This window comes from Haemorhous mexicanus, chromosome 2 (genome assembly GCF_027477595.1).
Source record: "Haemorhous mexicanus isolate bHaeMex1 chromosome 2, bHaeMex1.pri, whole genome shotgun sequence".
Lineage (NCBI taxonomy): Eukaryota > Metazoa > Chordata > Aves > Passeriformes > Fringillidae > Haemorhous > Haemorhous mexicanus.
In genome coordinates, this window is record NC_082342.1 from 39,924,535 (window position 1) to 39,943,469 (window position 18,935).

The 18,935-nt window shown below is 38.9% G+C and overlaps 1 protein-coding gene across 2 annotated transcripts in view; it reads right to left on the reverse strand.

Moving 5' to 3' along the window:
- The window catches only part of NOX4 (NADPH oxidase 4), a 110,355-nt gene that overhangs the window by 44,125 nt on the left and 47,295 nt on the right, over positions 1 to 18,935 (reverse strand). For both annotated transcript variants that reach the window (XM_059838527.1, XM_059838528.1), the window contains one exon: positions 2,098 to 2,179. In XM_059838527.1, coding sequence (XP_059694510.1) covers positions 2,098 to 2,179 — 82 coding nt within the window. The remainder of the gene's footprint in view (positions 1 to 2,097; positions 2,180 to 18,935) is intronic.

Sequence of the window (18,935 nt, forward strand, 5' to 3'; positions counted from 1 at the left end):
AATTCTCTTCTATTTCTAACCTTCAATACTCTTCAGATTTCTTTAATCATTGCAAGCTCCAGTTTGTGCCCTGGGACAACATCTCATTAAAATGGTCTTTCTACTCAGATCCTAATGTACTACAACCAGCCACTGCTCAGCTGAAGTCATGAAGGGACAGCAGTTTAGGAGATTTGTCTCTTCACTCCCTTAATTTCTGTTAACCAAGCCTTCGGTGAAAATAGGAATAGGAAAGGGGAAAAAATTATATGGGAATAAGACAAAATATATTATGAAGGCAAAGGTTTTCTACTTTGCTGAACACAAGTACCTTGCTCAAAAGACAACCCCTGGGGAAATTTGGATAAGTCAAAAGTGTTCAACCAGTTTCTAAATGGGCTGTATATATCATATATATGATAAATTTCTGTAACAAGTGAGCAAATTTGCACCAATTATTAATGCTATAAAAAAGAATCTATTGTTTTCAAGAACATATGCAAACTTATTTTTGGTTAGGTGGCAAAATTTGGCTGACTTTTGCATGTTAGAGGAATCAGCCAATCTTCCCAAGTAACATGGCTGAAAACATGTATCCTTTTTGAGATGCTAGGCCACTATAACTTCAAACAGCAGCAGAGCTCCATACAAGCTATTTGCTCCGTGATCTTTGAAGAGTTGAACACATCCTCTGTCAGAAGACAACAGCCAACTCATTTGCCCATGAATCTGACATTATGTAATATTGTTAGTAGACTTTTTGCCAAGAATGCTAGCAATAAATTGAATGTAATGAAATGGAAAGTCAAACATCTTAGGAATGATTTATATAAAGATAAGTCTGTTCTTTGAGGAAGGACAACAAACTGGTTTCTCAGACCAGTCTGACAGTGTCCATATCAAAAATGAAATAATCTAAGCCAAGCAAAGCATAGTACTGCCAGGGTTCCAAAGGATGAGGAGAAAAGTAATAATTCATGGAAGTCCTAACAAAACAAACAGCTCAATCCATACACATAAGGTGCCTTCCACTATTTAATATATTGTACCTCCACAGTATTCCAGTAATATAGTGGACAATGCAAACAAGAAATTTAGGGTGACAAAACCGTGTCTCCCCTGAAGTCAAATAAAAGCTTCGTCATTTTCAGAATCAGGATTTCATCCTTGAGTGGTTTTATTTTCAAGTACTCACAGTGAGGAAGTGACTGACTTTCAGCACTCAGCCTCTCTAACTGTCTGTTCTTAAAAAAAATTTGTATTATCAGATTTAAAGAGATTTGACACCTAGCTTCACTGACTTCTTATCTATTTCAGAAACCTTCTAACAATAATAACTAAAATAAATAACTGTGCTTGCTTCCACCATCATTGAAGGACTGTCTACATACATTCTTTCTTCCATCTCCACCCGCTGTCCACCCTGCACTAGCATTCTTTCATTGCTCATTCTGGTCAGGATTAATGTGAAGACTATTTCATCTTCTTTCCCCTTCACTGCCTCTGTTCAAGCTGAAAGTGACTGTTACTTCTAGTCGATAAAATAACAAATAGCTTTTATTGCTTCACTCAGGTATATCACTCGGAAAAAGAAGAGGTATTGTCCCGTATACACAGTACATTCAAGACCTCCTTAACACTCAACACTGCTCTTTCAATCCCTTTAGGGATATAGGCAAACATATACCCCTAAAAAAGGCAGAAAAAAAATGTTTCTCAGTGTTTGCAGGCTTTCAGGGGAGAGCCTGTTAAAATTCAAGGGAATCTGTCACCATTAATGATGGAATCCCAGAAGACAAGAATAGGGATTAGCCTGATAAAACATCTACCTGTGTCAACAGAGAAACAAAGCTCCATCAGACTGATCCAGGCAACTCAACATCTGTGCTCCACCACCACCACCACCTCCCCCACTGACAGCTGAGCGTGCTTGCAATGCGTGTCTGCTTCTCCTCGACACCAGTCAAAAGACTGCAGAGATCAGTGCTAGTGTGGCTCCCTGACAGCTCTGTCTAAGGATTCTGCACCAAATGCATGTACAGTGCTATAAATGCTTTACTCTCCCTCGCTGCAAATAGATAAAGATTTTATTTCTCCCAAGAAGGCAATCTTACTTACTTGGGATAGCGTCTCTGCTGAAAGATGGGTAGAATCTCTGTATCTTGATTTGAATGCAGAAGCAGTAAATCCCGAAATCTTTCTGTCAGGACAAAGAAAAAAAAAAAGAAGAAAAGAAAAAAAAACAAACCCAGACTGTGACTCTGCATTATATGTTCAGGCCACGAGTAAGCAAGCAGTAGTATCAGTGAATTCTCTTCTCCAGAAATATTTAGCAGAGGACAAAACTAGGCGTAAAGGCACTAAAAATCACTGTTTCCTGTAAAACCTTCTAATATTTTAAAATGCCTTTTTCTTCATCCAATACTCAATTCAAGAAGTGCCTATAAGTTTCTAAGGTCTTCACAGAGGTCTTCTGGGTATCATGCACAGCCAGCCATAAACAGTCCCTGCCTTGAAGAGCCTAGTCTAAACAGAAAGGAAGAGCCCCTAAGAATCCACCAGTCACTCAAGGAACACAGTAGTCGAAACTAACACAGATTAATTAATTCATATAAATTAAACTGCAGTACAAATCCTTCAGTAACTGACTCGATGTTTTCAAGGATGGTTGGAAGACTGGATTGCTTTTTTGTCACTATTAGCTATTTCATAAACTGCATGATAGGATTTTCTGCAGGAGGTAAAGCTTTTGTAATTTAATTTCACTGACCACCAAATGAAGGGGTGGTTGCAGTTAGTGTAGCTGCCTTTCTCTTATGCTTTTCTCTAGAGGTGGTTAGACACAGTAAGTCAAGTGGGATCTGTAGGGCCTTCTATCAGTCCAAATTTCTCAGTTGTGAAAGATGGAAACCTCCTTAAAATTCACATGATACTCAGATTCAGGAATAGAATGGGATTTCCCACCCAGATCAAATTCCTTTAGTAGCTCTCCATAGCATGGGATGTGCCCTGTTTCCTTCTTTCCTTCCATCACCCACAACTTTAATCTGTCCTACAGTGGCACAGAGTCAATGCCCTTTCCACCTCCTACCCTTCCTTCAATACTTTATAACTGTGGCTGAAAGGCCTCAGCTACAGGTATTATCCTTCCTTTGCAGCCTTTGGCCTGTGTGGCAACTGTACCATGGATTTCTCCAAACTAACTCTCTTCCATGAAAGTTTTCATTCTGGAAACTGAACCTGAGGCTATGTATAGTCCTCATCCTCCAAGATTCCTATGTGTCTTAAAATATCCTCTAACACCAAGTTTATGAATAAGAAAATTGCAAGACAAAAAACCATTTAGTTTTATGCAATATTCTGTCATCAAAACTAAACTCCATTAATTTGGATACAGTTCTGCTATGTAGCCTCCAAAGTGAAAGAAACCCATCCAAACTGTACTTCATAAAGTTGTAATACCTTGAAAAAAGCACAGTTAATTCAGAAGGAAAACTCTCTTGTTAAGGCCTCAGTTTTAAAGGTCAGCTGTCTAACACCTGACTCTTTTCTCAGCTGGCTAAGATGTATTGCAAACATCTTGGATAAGATACCAGGATCTGCCAGTGAAGAAAGAAGGGCTTATCTTTGTTCCTTTATTTGTACACCTCTTGATATTCAATTCTCAAAGAAATAAACACTCCTACCTCCAAAATTCTTCTCACATCTTCAAAATGTAAATTAGTCTTCCTGTACCTAACTAGAACAAAGATGTGGCCAATACAAGAAATTCAATAAATGCAATACTGTAAAGATGAAAGTTAAATCCAATGAGTACCTTTCAGGAAAGAAACAGCCTGCTCACTGTATTCAGGAAAAGCTTGCCACTATGCTACTACTTGACCTCTGCTTGAAATTTTAGGAAGATGGAGAAATTTGCTCTTCCTTCAGTCTTCTGGTACATGGCAATAGGCTGTACACAAACATGCCCTATTACATCCTACCATTACATCCTTAGAGATGATCCATTACCATCTCCAAAAGCCAATGGACAAGAACTGAAAGGCTACAGAAAGTTTTCACCAATACAAAATATCCCCTCATGTTTCAGAGCCATGAAACTTAACTTCCACCCCTGCTTCAGAAATCTCCCCACATAACCAAAGCTACCAATGCATTTCCAGGCATCCTTTACAAAAGCCTCCATTCAAACAACAGCCTCTGTGTGTGCCTGGTGGAGGAATGGGAGGAAGTTTACAGTGGCAAACACGGAGTGACAGCACTTCTTTCCATGACTTGAGGATTTTGATCTCTAGAACACGGTGTAAGACACCATGATTAGGATCTGTCTTTGCATGGCATGGCTGATTTACTTCTGAGGGCCTGTAACCAGCTGTGACAGCGGTGTCAAACATGGAGAGACATGTTCTTACTCAGTTCAATGCTGCACAGCACCACATTACAGGCGGGTGAGTGAAACTGGTTCTCAGATCTTGGTAAGGATCTGTGACTCTCCGGGAGAGTGTGCAGATATGTCGCACCCATTGTTCTGTCTGAGATGGATATCACCCAGGCAGAGTGCCATATTCCATCTCCTACTCTGTGACTTACTCTTGTGCTGCTGCCCTTTCACATTGATCAAGGCCACCTGGCTGCACTCCAGGACTCAATTCAGCAAGCAGTGATCTTGAAAATATTTTGAATAGTAATGTGACAGGGCTGGCCAGTACTGGAGCAAAAGCAGCCAAGTTATGGCATCTGAAATTGGCCTGAACAGTTTTCCTACTAGATCTTGTTTTAGCTAAAGTCAACTTTTTTACTCCCCCCACGCTATGGCAAATTTCCCAGGCAGATGTATTTTCTTCTCACCATATGACTTTACTCATTTTTCCATGTGGCGTGGTTTAACCTCAGACAGCAACCAAGCCCCACACAGCTGCTTGCTCACTCCCCCCATGGTGGGATGGGGGGGAGAATGAGAGGAGTAAAAGCAAGAAAACTCATAGGTTGAGACAAAGACAGTTTATTAGGACAGACAAGGGAAGAAATTATAATCATGGCGATAATAATAAAAATAATTAGAATATACAAAAACAAGTGATGCACAATGCAATTGGCTCACACTTGCCAACCAGTGCCCAGCCAGTTCCTGAGCAGTGGCTCCTGGCCAGCTTTCCTCACAGTTTATGCACTGAACACGGTGCCATATTCTATAGAATATCCCTATGATATTCTCTTCCCTATGATCAGCTGGGGTCAGCTGATCTGGCTGTGTCTCTCCCAACTCCTTATGCCTTCCAGCCTTCTCACTGGCAGGACATGGAAAGATGAAAAGTCCTTGTCTTAGCATAAAGACTACTTGGCAACAACTAAAACATCAGTGTGTGATCAACATTATTCTCATCCTAAATCCAAAACACAGCCCTGTACCAACCATTACTACGAAAACTGACTCTGTTCCAGCTGAAACCAGGACACCACAGAAACACTTACACACTACATGGTAGTGCTGCACCTCATCTCAAATCTGTTCTACTACTTCTCCCAGCACATAAACCTCCATGTCCTGTGCATGCAGGAATCTTTAGGACTGAACTGTCCCATGGGACCTTTGTGTACACATGTCATTTTTCACCTCTACAGCATTAGTAATTCTCATATTATACTAATATGTGCCTAATACCAAAGTCACTCTAGTACAAATGACACTACTGCCTTTAAGGACCATCACCAAGGTGATGAGGGAGGTGACAAGAGCCTTGGCAGCTACTGACAGCACAGGTACTTTTGGTGCTCCTACAAAAGTAAATATGAGAAGACTAATGCTTTACAAGGTAAGGCTTTTCAATTCACAAGAAAGAAAGTTACAACGATAGCTTCCCAAAGGGGGAAGAATTTTTTCAGATACCTAAGACCTTGCTTTAATTCATGCTACAACAACAAATGAAAGACTTGAGAACTAATGAAACCAATAATTAGAACATTTTTACATTATTTTGATTTGCAATCAGTAGTTGACCAATAGAGCTAAAACAAGTCACAATCTTTTCATTACTTAGATAATTTTAGAGAGCTTTCTTCCAAAATTGAGTCCTTTTTCCTGTGATGCTTTTCTCTAGGTGTTGGTCTGATTCATTAAAATAAAAAAAAAAAACTTTTACTTAGCCAAGGTTGCTTACTTCTGAAAACTGGCAATTACCTTCTCTGCTCCTCATTCTATTAATACAATTTGCATGAGTTAAAGTCTGCAGCAGTGACAAGATTGTTCACATTGTTCTGAGATCAGCTATACCACTGATTGTTTTGTCACTCTGCTGTGTGTGACACTGCAGCCTGTCTCACTCGTCCCATAAGTCTGCCTACAGAACAAAGTTCTCAGAGACATCAAGAAGGGCTGCACAGTCACATCTTACACTCAAAATTATGTTTTCAATATGATGAGTGCCTCAACTTTCTCCTGGCTTTCATTTTGAGTGCACAGTTCCAAATCCTGAGTGCTCCTTCCAAATCCTTTATCAGTGAGAAGTCCTCATTTAATTTAGGCAGTCTTATTGAGACTATACATGCTTAGCTAAACATGTAGCATAATTAGTTACCTGTGATGACTGGACACTGGTTGTAATAACACAGGCTTATGCCCTGTCCTCCTAAATCAGGAAGGCTGCAGACTATAAAGAAGAGAGTTTGCCATTGAAATCTTTATGGATTTACCCCATCCTATATATTTATACACCTTTCTTCCCTGTCTTTTATCTAAGTTTTCTTCTCTTTGTTCTACCTTTTGCTCCTCCTCCCCCTCCCAAGCATAAAATATTCACAAGTCAGCTACTGGAGCCTCAGTTATAAATACCCTTACCATCTTTATGGTAATACATGTTACACCAAGCCAGTTAATCTACAAGGACAGAAGGATGCATTTCAAGAGAAAATTTCCCTTAAAAATATTTAGATTAATGCCATATTTGTTCTCAAACAGAGTGTGGTTGTGCTCAGTATGGTGAGTTGACAGTAATGTCAGAAAAATTAGAGCAGGAATGGGCATATGGTCTGAAGGTCACTCAAACTGGTTACACAGTCAAGTTTCCTTCTTCCAGGAAACACTATTACAGAAGTGGAAAGAGAGAAAAAGGAAATTTTTGCAGTATTTTAATATCTGGGGCTTCTCACAGTGGAGAAAAATAATTTCCATAGAAGGTCCCTGTGAGTTAAAACACATTATTATTCACATTCTGTAGACAGAAACATGCTGTGGCACAATGAGCACTGGCCTTGTTTTTCAAAGCTGTCACGTCCCTGAAGCTCTTATTGCTTTAGCACTTCAAAAATTATGCCAAAAGTCACACACTGCAGTTGTGTAAGGTTTGACTTTAAAAGTCAGGTCTTGTGGTTGTCTTTTCTCACTCCTTCTTGTTACAAAATATCTTACAGAAAATAACAGCAAATTCACTTTCATTGTGATTTCACTCTACTGAATTCCAAAGGTCTTGAAAAATCAAATCCCTGCTCCTTCAGAGTTTGATGGGTATAAAGCTATGAGGTCACTGCACTGTACACCTGAAGTCAGAGACATTACTGGTTTGTTTATCCCAACCACATTTCACCCAGCACCTTGAGGCGATTTTCTGAACCACTAATAAAAAAAGGTTGAATTGCATACAATCAACTCAACTAAGAACACTATAACACTGATGGCAATCGGCTTAACAGGATAAGGATTTCATTTCACTTTTATGGATTTTTTTTTTAATTAGGTTAATAAGGATAAAAAGAAATGTGATGAGAAATCAACCGGAGAGTGGGAGAACAGAACAGCTTCATCAGACCACCAAATGGTCTATCATAGTGGCACTGTTCTACATTGGAATATTTTGTAGTCACATTTCTGTAATTACCTCTTCTGCATTCACTGAGAAACAAATATCAGTTCCACCTTTCACCACAAGGACACTTGGAAGTCCTGCAATTTCAAACTAAAAAATCTGCCTGGTTGTATACAAAATGCACAGTGCTCTGAACACCTTCCATGTTACAAATAATATATTGCAGTAATTAAAACAAAATAAATTTTAAAAGAAATCAGCTTTCTTAAAAGTGCTGATGATATTTAATAGGATTTGAGATCCACTAATATGACTTGTTTTCAAGCTCCGTAAATTTGGAAATGCTGTCATAAGTACTTCTGCAGTGCCTTGTAAAAATAAAAAGGCAATTAGGAAGAAGTCTTTGCCAGTTAAGGGCTATAAAACGATGATGAGCAACAAGATGGCACAAAAATGAAATGTCTGATATTTTAGTTTGACCTGTGGCTTATTAATGACCAAGTTCTTGAAATTAAGGAGTTATCACTCCTCTCCTCTTGCAGAGTCAATGCTACAAATATCCTCCATCAGATTAAAAGAGGAGGAAAAAAAAAGATCATGAGTTAATGCTTATGATCAAAAGGTTCCAAAATGATTACATCATCAGCCTTGGAATTTCCCTGAAACATACTTATTTTGCTGATAGAGACAGGCTTTTTGACCAGATTGAACTTCTATGATTCTCAGTCCATTAAGCCTCACAGAGTTTAATTCTCCTATTTTTCATCACCATTTCCTTCCCTCCTGATCAGTTGTCTGAAAGACTAATTAGTGTCATTATTTACAGAGTTACTGAAAAACCCTGAAAACCAGTGAAAACCCAGGAATCGAAAACTATATATAAACCCTTAGCTCTTTATATTTATTTAAGGGAAATAGAGAAGCCTTTACAGAAAGGCAAGTGGACTCTTCATTTTCTAAGGTAGATGAATAAAGTGATCATCCTTCCTTTCAACATCTCCTTTTACAGGACTTCAGTTTATAAGCAGAGGGGGGATACAGGAATTCAACTAATCATTACATAGATCTGCAGTGAACTCCCAGTCACTCTGGACCTGCAAAATAGTCCTCCTTTCTTTAAAGAAAGTCTGTGTACACCCTGCTTTCCATCCTAACCTGCCTTTGCCCCCTAAAAAGTTCCTTCTATTTTCTCTAGCTGTGTGCCTACCAGTTCAAAACCATTCTCCCTCCCCAATTCCAGCATCAGCAAATCCTTTTCCTGATGGAATTCTAGGTGCTTTCGTGTGTCCTTAAATTTATCCCAACTGCCACATCAAAATTAGCTTGGACAGATTTATTTCTAACTAGAGCTCCCTCATTTTACACAATAATCACACATCTTGCATGATTTAGGTATACATGGCCATGTATCAGCCAATGAGGAAACAGAGCAAAAGGCAATTCTTGTCCCAGGAACTTTAAAATGTTAGAAGATGAATGATGGGAAGGAAAGAGCATTACTTGCTTTGTTTCAAAAGAGGGAGGAGAGATTTGGAGGACCATATTCAGACTGCATTTTGTACGACTGATCTGACAAAACATCACTGAGTGACCCAGACTGCCTGTTAGCTACACTGCCAGACCTGGGTTTCCGAGACAGCCAGGGAAGGGAAGCGAACACAACACCAAAGTCAAGCAGTCCTGATGCTCGATACTGAGTTAGAAATCCTTCTGAAGGCTACACAGCAACTCCCTAGTGGAGCTGGGAATTAGCTAACTGCTGGAGTTCAAAACAATCAAGGAACTTTAGCCAAGGAACATTTTTTGCCTTAGAGATAGATACTTACTATACTTGAAGACTATTTCTCTCATGACAGTAAAGCTCATTCCACAGCTCAGCTCTTGCAAAGTGCAACAGTAAAACACAGTTTCTAAACAACACAGAACCTCAACTTTAAAAAATACTTTTATAAATACATGCTCTGAAGGAAAACTTATTTATGCAAATTTTTTATAGCATTGCATTCTACAGTTGCTGCCTTTAGCCATGAAGGGCTACACTTTGCTTTTTGAATTCCCCATGAGCAAATGCAGGGAGGCTCAACTTCTATTTCCTTCACTAGTGCTGTACTTTCCTCTTTCACAACAAGCCAGAAGAAATGATTAGGCATCAGTATAGCCTTTTGGGCTTTAAGATAATGTAGTGACACTTGTTCTAAAAAGTCCTTATTTCATAGAAAAAGGAAAAAAAATATACTCAAACTACGCAAAGCAGGGGGATTTAGCTGGTTCCCTCTTTGTAACTTGTAATCTGATACAGAAACTGGAGAAAGCCCAACCTTCCAAAAGGTACACGGAACTTTTTGACACTGAAATGGAGCTACTATCCAGATGTGCAATTATTGCAATACTATCCAGCTCTGCACATCTCCAGGGGGTTTGCCTCTAAAAGGCTGAGCAAAGGCACAATTCATCAGGCTGTACAGATTCACACCAAGGCCCCCCTACTCTAATATCTGGATTCATTTGTGGACACATGGAAGAATGATCGCAGGGTAAGACCCTTCTGCTTTTGAGCTTTTCTGTGTCAGTGCATCTCCTGAGACTAAGGTGGTTTGTCTAATAAGAAATTCTTAGACTTCTTTTTAATGTACTTGCCCAGTCTCCATGTAAACCTAATCCATTCCACACTCTTTGACAAGGAGTTCCATGTGTTTCTCACCTACTACATGAAGATTCATCACCTTATGTTTGCTCTGAAATCTTACTGACTGTATTTGATGGCCAGAAACTCTGATACTGGCAGAAACTGCGAACAGTCAGGCTCCACCCACCCACTCTTTGAGCATTATGCATGATTTTGCAGACTGTGGCTATATTCCCCTGAGTTATATCTTTTTCAGACTAAAGAGTCCCTGCATAGTCAGTTATCCCATGTTTGGAAGCCTCTCTACGCTTTTGATCATCTTTGCCATTCCTTCCTGAACCCTGGCCAGTGTCATGTCTGAGTGATGAAGACCAGACCTGCACACAGGACTGAAGTCCTGGTAGCACCACAGTAACACCCACCAGCTGCACAGTCATCTCCTTGGCTTTATTCTCTACTCTACTCCTAATAATTTTTCTCTTTATTACTGCTGAGCACAAAGCTGATGTCTTCATGGAAATAGTTATCATGACTCCAAAGTGTTATTCTCGGGCTGCCATGGTGTCATCACTGCCAGCCATGTGTATTAGCTTGTCACCAAATATATTAAACACCAGCATGTACCCACATGCATACATCCACTGGTATTTTTAGACAGGTCTAAAAATACATTTGCAAGTGTCATATATTTTACACATTTGAACAAGCAACAAGAACTTTTCAACAGACAGATTAATATGGCAGTCAAAAAATAATGGAATTAATTTCTATCCAAGCCTGAAATTTTGTACCATAACAAAACCACTACCAGTCACTGTGAACACATTCTTGGGCTTTTGCCTATTCCTATTTGGTGACAATTTAAACTTAAGCATGGGATCATTTCACCCTCCAATTAATACAGACATAACTTCACCATTACACTTAAATAAGCCAATAGATTACTGTATAATAACTATAGAGGATCACAGAGGGCAGAAGAAATCTCAGGAGGTAATCTAATCCTGTTCTAAGCATGGTTAGAAAGATCAGGCTGCTTATAGCCATGTTCAGTTGGGTTTTATGCGTCTCCAAGGCTGGAACTGATGATCTTTAAGGTCCCTTCCAGCCCAAACCATTCCATGACTCTAGGATATAATCAGCAGGTCTGCTTCTGAAAATGATATAAATAGCAATATTTTGTGCTGTTCCCATTAATTGCCACCTTTGGACAAAACTGCAAACCCATGTCAGTTTGACAAGAGGGACACAGCTGGTTAGGAGACAACTGCCTGCACAGCTGATAGACATGTGGGGCAGGACACTGCCCTGCAATAAGCTTCAGACAGGCTGGGCAGGTTAAATACTGGCTTCTCTTAGCTGGGGCAGGGATGGGAGAAGAAGGGGAATGCCAAAGAAAAAAGGAGTTTGTGAAAGAGACTGTGAGTTTCCCTGCTAATTCACCCTCACTCACAGCCTTGGAATATAAAGTAGAGATGGCCCAACTCCCATCCCTCCAACAGCAGCCTTGAGCCCTGTGATGCTGCTAATCACCAAGGCTTAGCTGACCTCAGAGGGATCATCAGGCATAACCTGGCCTTGCTCACAGCCAGGCTGTGTGAATACCTGCATGGAAGGTGCTAAGTTGTTCCCAGAGGGGAAGCTGCACTGTGCTGGATACAGCACTCTGAGCGAGCAGAGCAGCGCTGACAGGCACCCCGGGTGGGAAATGCCTGTCCAGCCAAACACTTAGCTGAACTGAACAGCTAGAAATAACAGTGGGGCTGCAAGTAAGAAACAAAAGCAGAAACAGGCTGCTAAGGGACTCCATTGATATCTAAAAATCATTTCCCCTGTGTTTTCAGCTGCCTGTCTCTTTCAGAGAACACACACAAATTCTTCTCCGAAAGCACCAGTTACACTGAAGCATTACATAGGATAATGGCAGAGCTCAGCTGGATCCTATTTCCTATATAAATTTTGCTAGTCAGCTGGGGATGATCCACTGGGAAGAAATGTACATTTTTTCCAAAGATCTAATCACATCTAAAGCTCCATTTCTTACAACATCTCTCAAAGGGCAATATCAAAAACCTTAGCAGGAGATCATATGAATGACTGACAAATGAAATGAGCCAGTAGATACTGTTTTCCTCCTTTTTCTTTTTGATAGGTGATAAAACCTAATGCACACAAGTGTATCAAAAAATGTATCCAAAACATGGTTTCATTTCACCCTGATGTGAGCAATTCTGTTATTTCTTCTAACATTTGAATTAGACAAGTCATTCTTGAGAACTTAAGCCAGACAACTGCCTGAATATAAACTACAACATACAATCTTATCTGGGTAGTTTTCATTTGTTCTTAATTCATAATTTCTTACAAATACATATATTTGTTGACTTAGCACTAGCTCTTCTGTTGAATTTTGTCAAAATATGCTGTGGGATTTTCTACAAGGTTGTCACCTCCATCTTTCAACTAATAATGTTATGAACATTATGAAATATTAAATAGACATGTTTTTACATGACAGAAAGACTGTTATTACTCAAGTCAACAGAAAAAGTATTCCCAGCTTTGAACAGGAGAGGAAAGATGAAAAATTTTACTATGCAACACTAAAACTGATAACTATTCTCTAGAACACAGAACAAGTGGTTTAACAAGATTTGGATCAAACAGTTCATCACATCACTGTAAGGAAATGACTTGGCACATCTTTATTTGAGAAAGTGATTTTGCCAATTCCTGTAAGTATAAACTATCATTAGATATCAGTTACCAGTCATGACCTGGCATATAACAGCACATCAATGCACCATCACAATCTCAGCAACACATAACAGCACAGAAATGACAAAATCCTGTTCAAGCAGACATGGCACATTCTGGTGCATATGTGCTGGGAAGTATGGGACACTTCTAAAGAAATTCTTCTTCTTAACAAATTTTTGGATTAAGGAATTGCTGCTTTTTTGGAAATTGCACTGAGTAAGTTTCATTTGCCATGCTTCTTAATAACAGGGCACAATTAGCATAATCCCCTCAACCCATTAAAAAACGAAAACATCAAATAACAGAAATTATAAAAATATCTTTAATTAAAAATTTTGCTTTTTTCAAACCAGTCACAGCCAAGCTGAGGAGACACTCAGCTGACACAGTGTAAGTGAAATCCTTGAGGGAAAGCCCTGTGCTGTCAGGCTGGCACCAGTCACTTGGCAAAGCACAGCAAAGCACCACAGCTTTGACTCTGAAATGTGCGTGGGTGTCTGTGGCGTTTTCCTTGAGGAAATGGCACTTACAGTGTGTTTAATGGATAAGGGAATATGTTAAATTTATGACAGGAGATAGTCCTTAAAGCTGCTTGTTGCAGTGAAGAGCACAAAGTGCCCACTGATTTATTTTAATTTCATAGAACATGAGGAGGCTTTTTGGAGGCTGTAGGTGGACTTGTTATCACTGACAGTACAGTAAAATCCTCACAGCAGACACTTGAGCAATACCCAAAATATCCAATAAGCTCTGAAATCCTCTTCTCCCCCAAATCCCCCTTCAACATGGAAAGAGACTGTTGTCACCTCCACTGAATGCCTTTTTCTCCAATACATATAAAAACACTAATATGTTTATTTGGATCCACAGACTTTCCAGGCTCTCTCCCCAGCAGAGAAGCATTCTCTGTTAGTCACAATCATGGTGTTCACTACATTGATCATTCTGATCATGATCAGAATTTTAGGTTTTATTAACATTTTTTCTTAAAAATTTTCTGATTCCAGGTAAGTCACAAAGCTAAGCAGTCATCCACTCATTATCAGATTCTATATGCAGAATAGAAGAATTTACTTTCAAATTACTAAGAACACAGTGATGTTTTCTGTAAAGCATTGCCCAAATTTCACTCTCTGTAGATGGTCAAACATTTCCAATCAAACTGTGGCTTATCAAGGATATCGAGATTATAAGAGAAAAAAAATTAAAATTTAAAATTTAAAAAACACACCCAAATGCTGAAAGTTTAGGGATATGTGTGGGCATGTATATATAAATAAAATGCAGTACTACAGGCAAGTCATAGTTAAGTATTCCCACATGCCCATCTCTTTTCCCAGTTTCCCTGCCAGAAACTGCACTCTGCCAAGATGTGAGTGTGAGTCTCCACAGGACAGAGTGAGACCATGGCATATTACAGCAAATATACCCTAAGCTGGGAACCCAGCCAAGAGTAGATAAAGAAAGCTGGAGACATACAAATCCTAAGAAGAAGTTGGGAGAGGATTTACAAGTGATATTTTTGGCTTTTGGACAGTATTCTTGACCATATGAATTCTTTGAGAATCAATTAGTATCTTTCTAGTATTTTTCTTTAAAAAGTTAAACTAATTAAAAAAAACAAACAAGTGTTACATTTTATACTTTATTAATTTACTAGGCAATTTTATTGTTCATATTTCTCAAGGGAAAACTTCCTTTAAAAAGTAGCCAGGAATATTATTTCTTCTCTTTGCTTTGACTTCCCTGCTTCTTTGTCAAACCTGCTGAAAGCACTGCAAGCCTGGAAGACAACCTGGTTTTTTTTCCAGCTGTTTCAGCTGATCTAATGAAAGATATTACTTCTTCCTAGAATACTTCCCTCTCATGAAATATTACGTCATTATAATGTACTTTGGTTTTATCTGCTACAAATATTACAAACTATATTAACTAGAGTCACAGTATACTTTTTGAAACAAGCTCTGACACTTTGTCCCCACTTTGAGGGAAAAAAGCCTCAAAGAAAGGGAAAGAGGAAGAACAGGAACATGCCAGAGCTGCAGAAATGTGGGTTATAATATCAGTGAAACAAAATACACACTGCACCCTGCCCATCAGCTGCTGCACTGCAAGTGCCAAAGGGCTATTTATTGCTGTCACAGCACAGTCTACTCCCTGGACCACAGGGCAATCTCCTTTGCATTTTGGAAAGTGATTTCCAGGCAATGAATTCCCCCTAACAGATTCTCCTCACAGCACTTTAGTTAATACTGAGATAATTGAGTCCTTTGTCTCAAAGAAATGCCACATTCAGCATGTAGCAGCCACCATTTCAAGTCTCCCTCAAAACTGGGATGCACTAGTAATTAATTTACTTTGCTCTATCTTAAACTTTATAGTATATTATAGTTAAAGCATTTCTGCCTCACTACCTTTTGCAATTTAAGGACCTGATGAAAGGAAAAAAAAAGGGTTTTAATTACAAATTAATTCAGTGGACTGACACTCATAAAAGGATGTCTTTATATTAAAACATGGACTGCACTGGCAGTCTGACTCCATTCCCACTAGGAACTTGCCTCCAGCTCTGTGCTCTGCACTGGGGTATCCAAACTTTGAGGCATAAGGTTCAAAGTTGAGTATAGAGCTGGAATTGGCATGCATATTTGTGTGTGGTTTATATAAAATGAGTAGCCATAAGTATTTAAAACCAAGCTCTTCTGTTCACAGCACATACCAAAATATCCATTTGGAAAAGCTGTGGAAGCTTGCTACTTGGACAGTTCTCATGACATGATGCTTTCAGTGCAAGTTCTGAGGTTTGGTTTGACTTCTCTCTTTAAAGGAAGTCACCTTTTTTGAGGCTACCACATACACCTGAATCCTGGTTTTGCACTTGATAACTGTACAAGTGGTTGGTGGCAGATTTTTATTATTAATATTTAATATAATAATATTTTTTAATATCACTAACTTATGGGGAAACTCATTTTTCAGCGTGCATTTGATGCATCTGAGAAATTATGCATGTACAAAAGGACAGGATTGAGCAACAGGATGGTGTGGCACATGAATGCAAAGCTGAGTTGCAAGGGACTGTAGGGAACCGATGATAAAATTTGGGGGGTAGGATTTGCCTCCCACATAAAAGACCAGCACTGATTTAAATGCATTTTGGAATGGAAAGGCATTTCGGAACAGGTAACTGCTGTTTCAAGGATGACTGAAGTTCAGGGTAAGGACATGCAGCTGACAAAAAATGAAGTAAATATACTTAGAGAAAAAATACTGCAATAAAGGAGATGGGATATCCTAACTAGAACTTCAAAGCTAATATTATGCCAACGAGCAGTTATATAATGTTTGTTGTGAAAATAGGAAACCTCATTTGACCATGCTATTTGATCACAATGACATTTGCAATGTTGTGGGAGCTTTAATCAACTCCCACAGAATTAAGTGCTGAACACAGCACAAAATCTGAGTGAGCATTGGCCCCTCTCTGCCCTCCAATCCAAGCACCAGTAGGAATAAGCAGACAGGTAGGAGAGACCAAGGAATAAAGTGCAATTCAGTGACAGTTCAACTACCACCATTACTGGTGGTCTTCATGCAAAAGAGAGCTACACTTTAAATCACACCAGAGCCCAGAGCAACAAGACTGCCATTGAAAAGCAGCCCCGCTTCTGTATCTCAGGGGAATGTTAGAAGTGGAGAGGGTGCGGGAAGCAAAGAACCAGACAAATACCAGGTCTCAAAACTTGGATTTAATACAACAGGTAACCAAATGGAGGGTTGAAAGGTGCCATGTTCATTCAAAAAAGAGAAAGGAAAAAATGAAAAGCATGGGACAAAACCGACTAACTTATGTAATCATCACAAAGTTGAGCTTCATTTTCAAAAAAGAGTACAAAAAGAGCCCATGAAACGTTGAAGCTGAAAACTCTGCAGAATATTACAACCCCAAGGTTGTAATATAACTTATGTATAGAAATTATTCTGAGAAACTATCAAGCATCATGCAGGAGTTGGGAGCATGTAAAGATAAATGTTCCTTCTGATCATAAAATTTATAAATATCTACAGTTCCTACACAAATTTTTCCATTTTTTTTTAAGTTCTAAAGCTGGAATAGATTTTTCCTGATTAACTATGTCAATTTTTACAATCTGTTAGAAAAGGATCCCAAAAAGAACCATTTCAAATCTACTTTTACGATATTTTAACCAACAATTTTTAGTTAAAATGTGGTAACTCAAAATTCCAAACCTGAAATGTGTCTGGTTTTTTCCTTCTGTCCCCAAGGGAGAAGTAACAATAAACTGGGAACCAAACTAGACATTTGGCAGGAATTCTTCAGCAGAATTTGGATGGCATCTAAGAGAATCTATTGCCCCAGGGAAGAGCAGATATGCATGAAGGGCTGGTATTTTGATGTGAACTCTTCCATTTCTCTAGAAACCATGCTCACAAAAAGGAAAACCCCGCCAAACTTTGTATATTCAGTGTTTGAAGCAGCTGAGTACCTCTGCACAGAAACTATGTAAGAATGAGTCTTTCCTAAGCAGACATTAACAGAAAAATGGTGAAACACAGGCAACTCCAGAACAGCAACTTTGCCTCTTTAAGTAGGCAAACACAGCAATTTCAAAACCAGAAATATGCCTGGCAGTCCACTCAAATACATGTCCTAGAGCTTTTCACTCTAATAATTCTATTTTCAAAGTAGAGAGCTCTTTGCTTTTTTTTCCCCTACATTCATTCTGATTCTATCAGCTGGCACATGCAAATGTGCTCCACAGGCTTCACTCTTGTAGCTCCTCACAGGGCTGAAAATGTCTGAGGCATGACAAGAAATCCTGCAACGTTGTGTTATTGGAACAGTTCTTAACTACAGCAACATCCACACATCCAGTGCATAATGTATCAAAGGATAAATAGAAATTTACATCACTGAGTCATATCATTTTCTATAATCATTTCATGATTAAAAAGTGCCTGCGATATGCAAAAGGTTGGAAGTTTACAAATACCAGGATGCACCAAGAAAGGACTTCTGTGTGGGAGAAAACTTCCTTCAGTGTAGCCTTCTCACCCAAATATCTTTTTTCCCCTCTAGACATAAAACTCATTCACTGTTCAAACTGGGTTTGGCCCAAGTTACACTGTTTTTGGTACTAAGTCAGCTGGAGTTCAACTAATGTAAAACAATCCAGGTCTGGAGCCAAAAATTCAGAAGTGCTCACCTTCAGCATTAGTTGTTTAATCAGAGGAAAAGGGCTTTCAACCCCTTTTAGTCAGTAAACTACATCTGTTCTTTTTCTTCAGTCTCTTAATCCTGCCTTTTATTGAGATTTTTAAAGGAATAAATAAAATAAATAAGGAACATTGTTGGCAATGAATAATAAAATTAGTATTCCTTACAGTACACTATGGCTAATCATACTGTTAAGGCAGATTAACTTCCCAATAATGTAACCAGATCATTTTATTACTAATGTCAAATTATATTAAAAGGAAACAACAATTAAATGTTTTTATCACTCAATTCTGCTATCCTCCTCAGAAGTGTAAGATTCCCTGACAATACACAAACTGTTAGTCATAAAAATCTATCAGTGGAAAATAACACCTATCTCATCTCTGTCCTGCTCTTCCAAAACCACACACAGATTTTGCTGGAACAGCTGACAGCGCCACGTCATTAACACCTTTACACCCTGCCAGGAATCTGATGGAATAACTAAACACAAAAAAATGTTACTGTGGAGTGGAAAAGGCCCAAATCA